The sequence below is a fragment of the Falco biarmicus genome, chromosome 8 (assembly GCF_023638135.1).
Source record: "Falco biarmicus isolate bFalBia1 chromosome 8, bFalBia1.pri, whole genome shotgun sequence".
Taxonomy (NCBI): Eukaryota; Metazoa; Chordata; class Aves; order Falconiformes; family Falconidae; genus Falco; species Falco biarmicus.
Window position 1 is genome coordinate 56,570,358 of NC_079295.1, and position 14,864 is coordinate 56,585,221.

The window sequence follows — 14,864 nt, forward strand, 5'->3', positions numbered from 1 at the left end:
ATGAAGGCAACAGGTGCCTTAGTGCTGCTCAGCTTCCTGCTGCTCTCTTTCTTCTCAGGTAAGTGATCTCTTCCCTAGCCTAGAAAAAAAAAAAAAACAAACAAAACCCAAACAAAAAAACCCCAACAACCAAAAAAAACCAACCCAAACCTTTCCTGACAACAACAAACTTTGGAGAACCTTGACAGGCTTGAAGATAAAGCTGAGCAAGTAGAAAATATTCTACTGCGGGACTTGCTCACTCATACGACATATTTCCAGTCCTCGTGTGCCTCCGCAGTGAATAATGCAGCGGAGGTGTCACTGGGAGACAGAGCGAGCAAATTCTAAGCAGCTTTTTCAGCAAATATACCAAAGCAGTGTAATTATGAATTTTTGGTACAAATGTACGCTGGAGAGTTTTCCTGAAGCAGCTAGAGAAGAAACTCTCTCACCTCAGGGTCATCAGCTCTTGTTTTGATCCTAAGCATTCTGGTATTTGGTGCTTTCCTTGGAGACGTGGAAACGTAATTAGATGAAAGTTTCAGCTTTCATTTATGTCGCAGAGAAAAGCTTGAAAATTAAATTCAAATGTCCTCAAGGAGTCAGAACAAAGAGGGCAAATTAAAAGGATCCAGCATTTATTTATCTGGAGATTTACACAGCTCTCTGATGATATGGGGAAGCCGAGTGATGATTTTTGAACATATAGGTCACATCAGTGTTAGCAGTTGCTTGCGTCCAGATGACACAGCTCTGCAAGGTTTGTGGCAACAGTTATTGAAGAATGTGCAGAACAAGATTCATTTATACTTGCTTTACTGTGAATAATTTGAATAAAGAATTCACTTGAGAAAATTGCAAGCTGTGCATGGAGAAAAGAGGTGAATTACTTTGTACACATTATTCATTATGAAATATTCATCTGTCTTTAATTGAGTCTTAATTGGGACTGGGCTCCTTCAGAGTGCTGAAGCTTCCTTCCAAGGCCAGGCAGAATAGCAGCAAACTCTGTGATCTCCTATAAAATAAACAGATGTCAAGAGACATCATCACAGTGTCTTTTGTAGCTGCATGTAATATTTATAAAAGCTATTTAATGAGCTATTTTGTAAATAATATGCAGATAGCCATAGCAGTGACTTTCCAATTAAGGCAGCCTAGCCTAACCTGAGGACATGATAAATACAGCAGTGCTAGGGCTAAAAGAACAATGGGCAAAACAACTGGCAGAAGTAGGGTGGGTTGATGGATAATGGTCTAGTTGGCTGAGGGTTGGTTGGGATTTCCAGTGTGTGGGGGCCCAAGTGCAGGACAAGGTCCTCCCATCTCCTGCCCCAGGTTCCCTCCTGCCCCGAGCCACCTGAGCAGGTCCAGCCTCGCTTCCCAACCTCTGCTACCCTGCTGCCAGGCGAGACTGGGTATGTGTCTCACGGTGCTGTGACCCAGATTCTGCAAATCTGTGTTCAATCCACCCTGGAGTGTCAGGCTCCCCCTTAGACATATCGCGGGGTCGCCGTGTCCTGCAGCTATGACTCAACCTACGTGCTTGACTGCAGTCTTTGCAGTGAAGAAATATAAAGAGGATGGACTGATTAGCTTCAAGCCCGGAGCCTGTGGTTACAGCGGGTATTTTTGCACTCTTACTGACCGGCACTGCCTGTTCTGCTCTGTGTCACCCTGTGACGTCTCTTTGCATCTCGCCCAGGATGAACTTGTTCTGGGAGAGTGTCTGGGCTGTGCTGTGCTGAGGGTGGCTGTCCAGCTGACCACAGGGTCTCCCTCTCCTTTTCCAAGTACGCTCTTGTTAGCAGTACCAGCTGGTTTTGTTGTTCAGAGGTGTAAGAGCCTAACAGCCTTAAAAGTCAATATAGCTTTAAAATCTCTGTTGAGCGCAGCTCCAGATCCGATATGGCAGCTCGTTTCCCCGGGAGTGGCTGCCTTCCAGGAGACTGGGTGATGTGTCTGAGGTGCAGTTAGCAGCTGAATGACTGATTACGTGGTATTTTAGTAACATTTTTCAAAAAAGCAAAATACTGAAAAGCAATTCAGATAATGTATTTCCTGTCCCCTCCTCCGCCGCTCAGGATGACAGCGTAGGGAAAACCTGGGGTGCGCTTCATTGTGGCTTGTGTAAAGGGTTTGTGACTTTAGTTCAGCCTCTATCAGAAAATAATGCTGATGTGTAAAATCTGTTTGGTATTTTGTTGTTTGTTGTTTTTTTTTTTTATTCCAGATGTAGCAGGTCAAGAGATTGAAGAGGTTAGTGCAGCTGTTTCTGCTTACTGAATCTGCATTTTCTAGAGGAATGTTTTTGTAACCAAGATCTTGGTGCGTGGTAAACAGGTTTTAATGTCTGCTGGGAGCAGGTGGGTCCTTCCTAGAAGTCTCAACACTTTGGGGAGTTCACCACTGTACAGGGGATGTTATGTGTGGCCACACCAGCAAGTGGACCAGGGAAATGCTTCCCATGATTAGGTCTAGGGTGCTTGCACAGGGTTGTGTCTGTACACAGCACCACTTTTGTCCACTTTGCTCCACTGTCCAATCGTGTCATTAAAAAAACGGATTGTTGAGAGTGTTTTGTCTCCCTAAACAAAGTCCATCACTGGGACTTGTCCAGATACAGAATACCTGTACGTTTCCTGGACACCATTTCTAGTTCCCCATAGACTATGGTTTTCTCCTCCTTCCGTTGGGAAGGCAGAAAGCTCAGCAAGCACCGAGCTGAGTGCACAGTTTCGCAAGATACATGAAGCCATGCAGCAGCGAGCCAACTTGGTGCCAAATGTCTGAAAAAGCATCAGTGCTGACTCTTCTTCTACATGCCTAGGCTAATCCACTCCTGTCTTTGGGAGATCAAGACTTCTCCTAAGTGACAGCAGTTTCCCTCCTCAAACATGTAGCAAAAATTCCCCTGAAACACTGCTTCTGCTCATTTCTGACAGGGCTCGGTCTTTCAGTAAACAGGCAGTATCATCACTGCTGCTTTAGTCCCCTTGTCAGAAAAAGCATGATTTTAGTGACCTTGTATCCAATTTGGAAAGTGAAAGAAAGAGTATGGGAGTCCTGAAAGGGTTTTTTTAAATTTGTTTTGCAGATTTGTAGGGAGTTTGTAAACAGAAGCGTGTACTGCACGAGGGAGTCCAACCCTCACTGCGGCACGGATGGCATCACATATGGAAACAAGTGTGCCTTCTGCAAGGCAGTGCTGTAAGTGAAAGTAGAGGGGATTGAAATAACAGCGTTGACTCCATTTCCACGTATGTAATGATGTTCTTCATGGAGGGGAGGCCCTGCATCCAGGCTGTTCCTCTTGTATGGCTCAGCCCCTGAAACGTGCTAAGTGGAATATTTCCTCCTTGGAACAGAGCTGTGTGAATGCAAGTTAATTTTAATTCCTTTCTAGGCTTTGCACACTGCTTGTTGCCATACTGAGAGGCAGCACGGGGCCTGGGAGGCAACTGCAGCCCGCCTGTACCTTCTGCACGCACTAAATTGATGCACATTTCCCACTGTGTGCCACAGGCTGCAGCTCTCACTGCCCACACTTCTGGATACTGACAAGTGTCTGGAGGAATGGGGGAGCTGAGCCATGCCAAATTATTCCTGAAAAGTCTTGAATGGACTTTGTGGAACAAGACACCAAAGCTTAGAGGAAGAACCTGAGTTTCTTCTTCTCCTGAGCTTGGTCACATTTTAAAGGAGATGCAATAGGAGCCAACACCCCTGGATTGAATGTTCTTGCAAAACATTGTTTTTTCCTTAGCAGTCCTTAACATTTGCTGCAAACTCAAGGCTGCCTCATCCTAGGGGAAATCAGAGAAGAGCAAGGAGATGAGGAAATGGCTTGATGTTCCCTGTGAGGCACCAGTATTCACTAGCATGAGTCAGGCAAATGGTCCTGTTTGGACGGATGAGCTCCTTGTCCCACACTGCTGTGTCTGTCGTACACTGCTTTGTCTAAGTCTGTCTTGCTCCTTTTACAGGAGAAGTGGAGGGAAAATAAGATTGAAGCACCTGGGGAAATGCTGAGTCCTCGCTGTCACTGAGCAGCAACTGCTGAGCCCCCGTCAGCAATGGCCGCAGATGCCCGTGCATGGACATGGGAGCAGCTTGCCCTCATCTCCGCCGTCTCTGCTCAATAAAATAAACCTCAGCACGACTCTTTGGCTGGATTCCTTTTTCTGTAATACCCAGAAAAGCACTTTGATACAGCCGTGCTAGAGCCTAATGCGTGGCTTTGCTATACTGCGCTATTACATCAACCTCCTCCTGGGAAGCAAGGCGCTCCCCATGCCGGAGCAGCGATTCCCACGGCTCCCAGGGGCTGTGTCCTCCCATCCCCAGCAGCCGTAGCTCTTCTGGCCTGTCCTGCCTGCCAAACTGGCACACGCTGGCCGGGCAGCCAAACAGCACAACCGCCTGTGGGCTCTTGCCCGACTCTCCCCATCCCAGGGGGTGGGTGACAGCGGGCGCCTTTATTCTTTACCCATCCTCCGTAGGCATGTTCCTTCCTCTCTCAGGGGTTATTGTGGGAGGGTGACAGGAGAGCTGGTGAACAGCGTGACTGCGTATGCCTCATCTCCTTTGGAAACCAGAGACGAGCAAGCTGAGGCTAGGGAATATTGCTCCATTTAAGCCTGCAACAAGAAGATGGCAGGTGGAGGCTGGTTTCAGGCAGGAGCTGCAAGGCTTTTCTTTCCAAATCAGTCTCCTTCTTCTTCCTTCTAAAAGAACGCTTTGTCTTGGAAACTGTGAACTCACCAGCAATAGTTTCCTGCTGCCAAGTGGCTTCTCATGCTAATAAAATTATATTTAGAAGAACACCAGATTGTATGAAGTGTCAATAATTACCAAAAAAAGTATTCCCTGGAGGAGAAGAGCTGTGGGCTCCCTCTTCCCACCTCTAGGATACACTCTCCCTGAATCTTACACAAACCTTGATTTTCTAGGCACAAGTATTTGTATTTATTTACAATTTTTAATGCACATAGACTTCATTACTTTCTTTACCTTTTACACTGCTGCCCTCTCTCTTGATGCTGGCGGGAAACTCCTTCTTTGTGCAGACATGAGAAAATTAATCCAATAGCCTCTTCCCATTCACTGTGCAAAAGTCACACAGGGAAATAATGGTGGCATCCTCTTGTTATAACATTGGCAGCAGATCAACGGGACACCAGCTCCTTCATGTTAAACACTTAACTTTCAAAGGGAGCTTTAGGTTTTATCATGAGCCTCAGGGGTCAACATATTTTGCAAGCACCTAAACGCTGAGCATCCAAGCCTCTGGTCCTTGTTTGGACAGAGCTTGGGTGTTTGCCTATCACGCCACAATCCATGCTTTGAACTCAACTGGGGCGCAATGCCTAAAAAAAGAGGCCTTAGCAATGTGCTTAGCACACTTAATGCCGGCTTCTCTTCTGATAACTCACATTTGTGATGCCAATCCTGGCAAATCTTTTGTCATTTGGTAACTTTACAGGCAGTGTGCAGGTGGCAGCCAGCCAACACTTGAACCGTGCAGGTAAAATTCCGCATTGGATGGGTTTGGAGCTTCTCTTGGACTAGCTGTCTTTGATCCTGATATTTTTCCCACCCCAGCCTACAGGATTCTTGCAAAATCTGTCACCTTTTCTTGGAAGCAGACTAACCCTCTGTGTCCCAGGTTGTACAGCCAGGGGAAATGCATTTGTTTGGTTTCAGATTTGGATGTTACATTAGTAAATGCAACAACAAGACATCCAGAATGTTGACAAGATTGAGAGGAGCGAGAAGCATCTCCTGCACAAGGACAAGTGGTCATGAAGGACGTGTTGGCAAAGTGAGAGGGACGCCTTCATCAATCCTCCTGCCTGGAGCGGGATGACCTCCGCATGTCCTCTCCTACCTGAGTTATCCTGTGATGATCCTATTATGTTGTGTGGCTCTGGACCAGCACCACATTTGAAGCACGGGAGCAAACAGACCTCATTTTTAAGATGGAAAGCAACATTTTAATGAGGGGTGAGGTATGGTATACCTCTACTCCTGAGGTGGCCCTCAGTAACTCCAAAAATCTCACAGCATATTCCTGTACCTAATAGTTTTTAATCTGGAGGCTGAGATAACAAGGACAGATCACAAGAGAACAGAAACTGCAAAAGTTCGCTATTCGATAACCATCCTGTATTTTGCTCTTTCAGTGCAAACAGCAAATAAAAACACCTCTGCAGACCCAGCTACCATCTCCCCTATCTGTGCCAGGGACAAGGAAAATGGGAGTCATCTCCTTTGAGGAAATTATTTCCCCCAGTCAGGGAAACTTCCCAAAATTTCCTCCCCAGGAGAGGCCAAGAGAAGCAGCCCTACACGAACTGGACGGCTTCTGTCACAGCCCATCCTTCCAGCTGAGCGGGCACATCGCTCTGGTTAACCGATGAGGCAGTGATGCTTTGCTGGTGCCAGGTCCGCTCGCTCTTGTTTTCAGGGTGCTGTGCTCACCTTCCCAGCAGGGCTGATGGATGCAAGGACAGGAGCGTGGCAGTGGCCACAGGCCACACAGCCTGAACTCCCATCTGTGTCTGGCTGCTTTCCCAGACACATATGAAACCAGAATCCAAACCTTCAGCCACTATTCTTTCTTTGATTGCCTTCTTTCACCTTTTAAGTTATGTTGGGGTTTGGGTTTGGGTTTTTTTGACAGCTTTGAAAGCTGAGTGAGTCATGATAAATTTGAGATCCTTCTTCTATTAGAGAACATGAGCATCTTCCCAGCTTTTTCTGTCTCCAGGGAAGAAGGGGCAGAGGCTGGGGTGGGAGCTGCCCTAGCATCTCGGCTACTACCAAAACCTGCCTCTTGCAGCAGAACGAGGGCCCTGTGCTCCCTGCGTCTCACTCATTCCTTCCTCAGCAGTTAAAATAACAGAAGAATTACATTTGTGCATGGTTGCTCTTACTGAAAGGAAGGCGTTGCTCACGTCTGAGCACCCTCCCGTGACCAGGCTATGCATATGGCAGAGGGCAAGGATGTATTTGCCTCTCACAGCTTCACTCTGCTGGTGATGCAGTTGATACTTTATTGTGTCCAGGCTCTTGGCCCATTTAACTTTGGCTCCACCACTTCCTCCTCCTCCTCCCCCAGCACAGGCACGTGTCACTGTCGCAACTCAGTTGAATCCTCTGTCCTACTTTTTTCCTCTGACATTCACAGTGTTTGACAAGGCTTTTCTAGCTGCCATGGGATGATCTTAGGGTGGTGGTGCTGACTGCAGGATTCCCACAGCCTGGCTGGGGAGGAAGCTCCGGACTTGGTTATCATTCCACCCTCTTTTCCCTAAGGGAAGGCAGGCTGAATCAGGTGGGAAGGGACTTTGGTCCAACCTACTGCTCATGGCAGGGTCGATTCCGAGGTCCCATCAAGTTCCCAGGGCTTTATCCAGTCTCACATTGAAAACTCCCAAGGGTGGAACATGCCCAGTCTCCCTGGGCCACCTGTCCCAGGGTTTGACTGTCATTGTGGTAAAGAAATTTTTCCTTTTATCCTGTTTCAACTTCTTTTCTTTCAACTGTCTCATCTCCAAGCCATGCACCACCATGAGGAGCCTGGCTCCATTGGCTCAGTAACCTGCTCGTTAACTGGCAGGCTGCTCTTATGTCCCCCTGAAGCCGCCTTCTCACCAGGCTGAACAAGCCCACCTCCCTCCACCTTTTCTCATGGAGCAAGTGCTCCAGCCCCCAACTCTCTTGGTGACTCTTTGCTAAATTTATTCCAGTTTTTCAATGCCTTTTTTGTCTTGAGGCAGGGCCAAAAATGGAATACAGGAGGCAATACTGAGCTATGGGCACAAGGAAAAGGATTGTTCAGGGAGTAAGTGGGAGAACTGTAGGAGTATTGCAGGGGACTGAACAGGTGTAGGTGGTGATGTTTGCAGGAAGCAGCAGGAAGGCATCAGTGTGTATTTGGCCCTTTAAGGGTTAGAGAGCAGCTGAGCCTGCTCTGGGGTGAAACAGATCCCAGATTCTGGGAATCAGCCAACACGTCTCCCCATCCCCATCACAGCTGAAGGACTTAAACAGAAGTCAGGGGAAGCACTTGGCTGTTGTTACTGACTCCAGGGCAAAGAGAAGGTGAGGGGTTTTTTTATGGTGTAAGAGTTTTGGTGTTTGGGGTTATTTTTGGTTGGTGGGGGGTTTTGTTGGTTAAGGTTTGGGGTTTTTTTTTCCCCCTGAAATAAGCAGTGTAATTTAGGAGCTTTTCATAGGAGTAGCTGCAGTAATTATGGCTGGTGTTGGTGTCTTATAAGGCTGCTCTAAAAATACTGGGGAAGGCTTATAAAATGCACTTGGGAAACAAGTGTTACCACAATACGTAAAGGGAGAACAGAGGAGGCATAAGATTTACCCATATAGAAAGGCAGGTGTTGCATAAAGAGTTGCTTGTTTTGAAGCTCCGGTGATGAGATGGTGCTTCAAGGCACCTCTTTGGCTTTGACGCCCATGTGGCAGCGAGGGACAAGAGCTTTGATAAGGTCAGCTCCTCAGGTCTCTGGAGGGAGCAGGGCTTTGGCGGAGCTGCAACTGGAACTTGTAAGGTCAAAACTGAGATACTGCTGGGCCTGGAGGGATGCCCTGACCCACCTGAGGCTGGCCCCAAGCAACAGTGTCTGTGCTTGTAGCAGAGTTGGACCTGGTACCCAGTCTGTGGAGTAAGGGTTCCCCAGGGATGCAGACAAGTGGTGGTGCCGTGTTAAACGGTGCTTCCCTTCCTGAGCTAAAATTGCCCATTATTTGGGAGTGAACAGAAATGTTGGTATTGTGTCAAGGGCTGGCTGTGATACTGCTGGCCTTCTTCCCAAAGAATGTTGTGCCTTCCTTTGGGAGGCTGATTTTTGTAGAGTCACCCTGTAAACACATCCTCCTGTCACCCTCTGTTTCTAGACCTACCTTTAGTCCTTATTCACAGTTACAATCGGCAAGCAGATGCTCCAGTTTGGCCTGATGATGATGCTGATGCCCCATTGCAGAGGAGCTAGGAGGGGCTGCAGGAGGTCGCCTGCTCCGTCCCCGGTCCCAGGCAAGGCGCAGCGCTGCCCAGCGCATCCCGCCCGCGGCAGCCCCGTTCCCGGGCACCGGGCTCCCTCTTGTGACCGCCGGGCACACGCCGGGACAGGCACCGCAGCCGGGAGTGATGCTCCGGGCTGGCCGAGAGGCTCATTTTGGAGAGGGGCCCTAATGGCCTCTTGGTGCCAGCCCTGGGGAGCAAGTCAGCGCTGCTCAAACGAGCGAAATGCCCCCTTGGGAGCCTGACACCCTGCGGAGGCACGGCACGGCCACAGAGTTGTCTTTACCTGTTGACATTTTGCTTAAAATTAAGGGTGCCCGCAGCAGAGCTGTACACAAACAGTGACGGTTATTCACCCTCACGCACTCAACAGTTCCTCAGATTGCAGTACCCATCCTGTTTTCAGGGTGGGTGTCTGTATTAGCCTTTTTTTGCTGAGCCAAACAGCTGTTCTTGTAACGAATTACAGTGACAGAGATCTGTGCAGGCAGGGAAACAGCGACCTGTCCTAGTAAATTGTTTCTGTTTGCTCCTCAAGTCCCATCTCTCCCTCCCAGCTGCTGTTCTCCCTTTTCCCTGAGGCTGCTGTGGGCCAGGGTGCTCTGAGCCAGTTCCCTGTGCTCTTGCATGGCCCATCACCTCTCAAAGAGCTCAGGCACAGGGTACGGTCTGAGCATGTCCCCTTGATATGGTAGATTAAAGGTGGCTCTAATCAGTGACTTCCTCAGCCTGGGACTCCTCAGACTGCTCTCTTCCCCAGGGCATTGCTCACCTCTCCTGCAGATGCCAGGGGAAGAAGTTTGGGGGCAGAAAAATGCAGCTGAGATGAGCTGGGCTTTGCATCTCTGGGACTTGAGGACATCTTTTCAGTCTCTCATCTTTTTAATTTCCTCTGCTGCTGGATAAAAATATTGGGATTTAGCATTAGTGGTGGGACTTCAGGCCTGCTTGCTCCGCTTTTCCCTGAACGCACCTGAGGACTCTGTCTCTGTGAAGCTCTTCCCTCTGTTAATGCTGTGACAAAGGAGAAAGCCGTTGCCGATCCTTGTACCCAGGCAGCTATGGCATGGCACAGCTGCAGAGTGGGTGCAAGCCCCCTCCACCCTAACAGGGTCTGTTTGCTACTGAGGGTGCTCTGCTGTTGTGTCCTGGTGGCCTGTTCAGGTCCTGCTAATCCTCTGGAATGGTCCAGACCTTGGTGTTGTCTCCCCAAGGCCTGGCAGGGTGATGATGCTCTTCCTCTTGTGAGCAAATTGCAGAGGGAGGGGGGGTGCAGTACCTACGGTGGACACTGGATGCTGCCACAGACCGGGTGGATCCGTGGTACCGTGTCTGTTCAGCACAGTTCAGCTTTGGGCGCTGCTGGCACCAGGCTGCGGTTCTTGATGTGGGTTTTTGTAAAGCCCCAGCTCCTGGAATGCAGAGTGATTAGGTGAGACCTAAACTTCTACCTTACTAAAAATGTACATAAATACCTATATTTAAGCCCCTCTGATATGAGGTCAAATCATGATCCAGGGAGAAGGCTGAGAAAACTCAGGTACAAAAACTTGTTTGAAAAATCAGCGTGATGTTGTATTGCAGGGGACAAACGTTTCCAGTGGGCTAAGCCCCAGGCCCTGTTTTGTTTGCAAGTCTGATTAGCCCTGGGTCATGTCATGCAAACGTTCCCCTGGTAGCTCCAGGGGCCCAGCAGAGTCACAGATGCTGAGACAAAAATGTGATCCTCCTTGCCAGCTCTGACAACAACCCTTATTCCTGCCTCTGCAGGGCTTTGCCCCTGCGGTTGCTCCAGTTGTGCTGGTGCTGCAGCCCTCCTGTTTGCGTCAGCCCTGTGCCCTGGCAGGGAGCTTAGGGGTCTTCGATGTAACAGGAGCTGCATCTGCTCTTTTGGTTTGGTCTTGTTGGTTGGTTGTTTTTTTTTTTGAAGGGGGAACCCCACAAACTAGAACAGGGGCTTTTGCAGGTATATGTGCTTCTATCTGCATGTTTGGCCAAAATCTGTCATCCCCACTAGCGTCCTGATATGCAGCAACTACTTGCAGCCTGTTTTTTAATATGAAATTTCAGGTGTATGGACATTAGCTCACTGCTCCAAGAATTTTGCCTGTTGTGATAACTTATTGCCAGCCCCAGTGCTGTGCTCTGGGGAATGGTCCCTATTCCAGGGTATGTGGCATTAGGCATCAGATGGGCATCTCCAGAGAAGAGCAGGGAGACTGGGGTGGTGGCAGGAGAAACCATTGATGTCCCATCCACATATAGACTGCAGGAGGGCTGTGGGTGTCTGTGTAGAGCTCATCCTGGAGCTGTAGGAGTGTCAGCCGTGTTTATTTGGAAGCGCGACATCAGGCAGTAAGGTAGCTATCCCCCAGAGTCAGTGAGAGAAGGTAGTTCCTGCTCCTCCTGTCTGGATACGGGGCCCTCCCTGGGTATGTGGGGGGATATCATACCAACGTTTTCAGGAGCAGTTGGCACTTTAGTGGTGCTGAAGGCCAAGGGAGGTTTCCAGCCCTCATGGGCAGACTTCAGGGGGGCAGTGGGGTGACCCTGCCCTTTACCTACACCAGTACTAGCCATGGCTGGTGGCACCAGGACCCGTGCCTGTAGTGCCAGAGTTTTACTGTTGACTTCGCTGTAACAACAGCTGTATCTGGTAGGTTTTTAAAACTAGGACTCTGCTGCAGGCCCCCCGCAACAGGCACTGGAGCCCCCCTAGTTAGAGGCACAGCGGCGCAGCTAGGATGGCTCCTGGGGAGCTGTGCTGCTACTGCCAGCACAGTAAGAATAGGTTGGGGGGGGGTAAGTGGGGTGGCAGAGAATTCTACCTACTCTATAGCAAAGGGTAATGGTTAATGTCCTGTAATATGCAGCCCATGTCCTGCTTCTTAATTTGATTTTTATGGTGATCTTGGGAACAAATGTGTTATGGAGGAAGTATTAATAAGTTTCCCCTTTCTGGAAAATGGAAGTCAACATAGGACAGGGAAAAGGGGGAATGTAAGGAGCAGATAAAGCCGCACATATCATGGTAGGGAGTGCTATTTATGTGGGTGTACAGACAGCCCTTGGGGTAGAAAAGCTGTCTTTTCAGCTAAGCCTGGAGGGGAAAGCACTGGCACAACTGCACATGCCTTCATGCTACAGAAAACATGCAGACTGGGAAACCTTGATATTTCTTGCATGAAGTTAAATTCAGTGAGTGGAGTCTTGTGCGGGGCAGTGAAGGTTAGCTGAGCTAGCCTGTGTGCAGTTCATTCAGCTTTGACTAGTCAAACCTCACTGCCCCTGGAAAGCAGATCCATGCTGTTGAGACAGGAGGCATGACAAGGTGTAATTAGAGATGAGCTTTAACCCCTGCTCTTAGCAAATGAATAGTCCTTGGTGATGGTACTTTGTTAATGAGAATGAAGTGGAAAGCACTTGAGCTTCCCTGCTGTGCCATGGCTCTGTGTTGGTGATGGAAATGCAAGAACCAGAGAGGACTGTCAGGGATTTCCCTTTAAAAAGAGGGAATGTGTGGTTTAGGGACCGGAATGGGGTCAGTCTGGATGTCTGGGGTAGAGGAGCATCCTCGTCCTAAAGCACTGTGCCAGCAAGCAGGAAAGCTGGGCTTCTTGGGGCAGTCAGAGGTTCTCTCCGCCTTCCTGGGCAGTGCTGACTCCGAAGGGGTTTGCTGGATTTTCTGTCTTGTAGGTAAGGGGGAGCGGCTGCCCTCGGCATTGAAACTGGGAATCAAAAGGAGCAGAAGCCCCCCTGATCAGCCCTAGGGGTTTTGTGGCTATGGCCTTTCTCTAGCAATAGGAGGAAGTCTCAGACACCAGGCATGGGGATGAAAGCAGACATGATGGTCATGGGGAGATGAGTGTCCATGGCACGGCTCTAGGACATGACTGTGGGTATGGACCTCTCTGCCCAGCTACTGCATCCCTGCAGCGTGAGCAGGGGCTGAGGGGAGGCAGGATGGCATGGACCTGCAGACATCCCTCCAGCCTTGCTCTGGTGCTTTCAGGGCACATCTCTGTTGCCTTGAGGAACGTCCTGTTGTGCCCATGTTTCACCGTAACTTAGGAATGGGAGAAACAGCACTGATCCATGAGTCAAGGTACGGTTTGGGCAAATACACTTGTTGCTAGGTCCTTGTAGGGCCAGGGAGACTGACACTGGCTGCGTAAACCCCTGCCCAGTGCTGTCCTTACTAGGTGAGATAAGGTCACTCTGTGCCGTCTCCTGCCCTTGCAAAGCTGGTGCAATCCAGCCGTTGCATGTTAATTGGCTCTGGCAGAAGCTTTAGCTTGAAAGCTCCTGTCTGGTTTCCTTCCCAGCCTTTAGTGCTTTGCTACAGTGCTTGTCCTGTGCCTGGCCCCAGGCTTCTGCTCAACCCTCTGCAAAGGCAAGGCAGTAAAGGCAAGGGGTGTAAAGCTCAACTGATTCTTCTGCAAGGTAGACCAGTGCTGGAAATTCTGCCTATAAGCATCTATTTGCCCTGCTTACTGCCTAAGTAGTCTGATAACTTAGTAATGTTGCTGGTCCCTGGCTTGATTCACGTTTCTTTGGAGGTAATACCTTTTTTCCTTTTGTAGTTTCTGGAATTGTGCCCTGGTACTTGACTGAGTCATGCTGTGTGGATCTGTAATTATCTGTGTTACCTACCTATCCATTAAGGGATTTTATATGTTGATCTCAGGAGGTCTAGTGCTCATTTTGATGTTTTCATTTTGCCAGCTGCTGTTAACCTCTGCATACACTGTCCTGGGTTAGCTGCAAGATGAGCAGGGATGCAGATAAGCAATTTTCCCTGTCGGTCTCTTCCCTAACTCACCCTTATCTCTGACTCCCAGCTGCATTCCCGGCACCCAGCTGATGCTTCTGGACCAGCACCGAGTTGTGCAGCTCTTGGTTTATGTGCTCCAACACATCTTTCCATGCATCGGAGAGTAACAAATGGTTCTGCATCAGTGACGTAAGTTTAACTGGACCACTATTTTATAGCATCCCTAAGTTTAAAACCAGGCAAACTGTCATAAACTTTGTCAGGGATTGCTGTAACAAGTGACAAGCCGTGAATCTGTTTTATCAGTGACAATAGTACCATTTCAAAGCTGCATGGGTGCATTTCAGTTTCAGAAACCTGTGTGTTAAATAATTTACTGCTTGCAAAACTAAACCTACCTAAATTTTACTCAGTTTTGGTTTATCGAAAGTAAATATGTTTTCAGAGACTTGTCTGATACTTTTCAGTGAACCAACCAAACCCATCATCTCAGATTAAGCAAAAAAAATTCGCTTTAGGTTACTTAACTTATTAAAATGTAGGACTAATTTAAAGTAGAAATGTGCATACGAAGTGTAGTATTTTGATTCTGCTTAAAGAAGGCAGAATTTTCAATTATTTGCCTGCTTTGTTCCAGCTGCAGCTACTCACTAAATTGAAAACAAAGTAGTTTAATAGTTCCTGAATGTGTTTATCTCAACTAATCCATTGTTTTGGGGGTTGGGATATTGCTTAGATGTAATTACAAACCCGCCTGTACCTGAAGCTCAGAATTTCCTTCTTTTCAAGTGTCAGACACACATTATTTAGTTTTTGTTATCCTTTGTTATAGAAAAAGGCTTTACAACATACCTTTTATGTCTAGTGACACGTGTAAGGGATAATCAGATTTAACAAAACACATTATCATTTTCATATCTGAGGCAGTTCACACTTTTCAAAAAATGTGTTCACTTTGGTCCTGATTCAAGGAACAGCCATCATTAGGACAGCAGAGGGACCCAAAAGTGCATCAGTTGCTCTTTAAGCATGTGCTTGAAATTCTGCTCCTGCTCACCTACTGAA

At 48.3% G+C, this 14,864-nt stretch overlaps 1 protein-coding gene across 1 annotated transcript; it reads left to right on the forward strand.

The window, feature by feature from the left end:
• LOC130154433 (serine protease inhibitor Kazal-type 6-like) lies at positions 1-4,014 on the forward strand. Its single transcript, XM_056350518.1, has 4 exons — positions 1-58; positions 2,216-2,241; positions 3,080-3,192; positions 3,969-4,014. Exons 1-4 carry the CDS (start codon positions 1-3, stop codon positions 4,012-4,014), a joined length of 243 nt encoding a protein of 80 aa, XP_056206493.1.
• Positions 4,015-14,864: the final 10,850 nt, after the last annotated feature.

What these genes read in the sequence shown, in the direction of transcription:
- LOC130154433 (XM_056350518.1), top strand. Translation starts at nt 1, where the DNA reads ATGAAGGCAACAGGTGCCTTAGTGCTGCTCAGCTTCCTGCTGCTCTCT. An exon ending in GCTGCTCTCTTTCTTCTCAG is followed by an intron (nt 59 to 2,215) that starts GTAAGTGATCTC and finishes TTTTTATTCCAG; the next exon opens with ATGTAGCAGGTCAAGAGATT. An exon ending in CAGGTCAAGAGATTGAAGAG is followed by an intron (nt 2,242 to 3,079) that starts GTTAGTGCAGCT and finishes TTTGTTTTGCAG; the next exon opens with ATTTGTAGGGAGTTTGTAAA.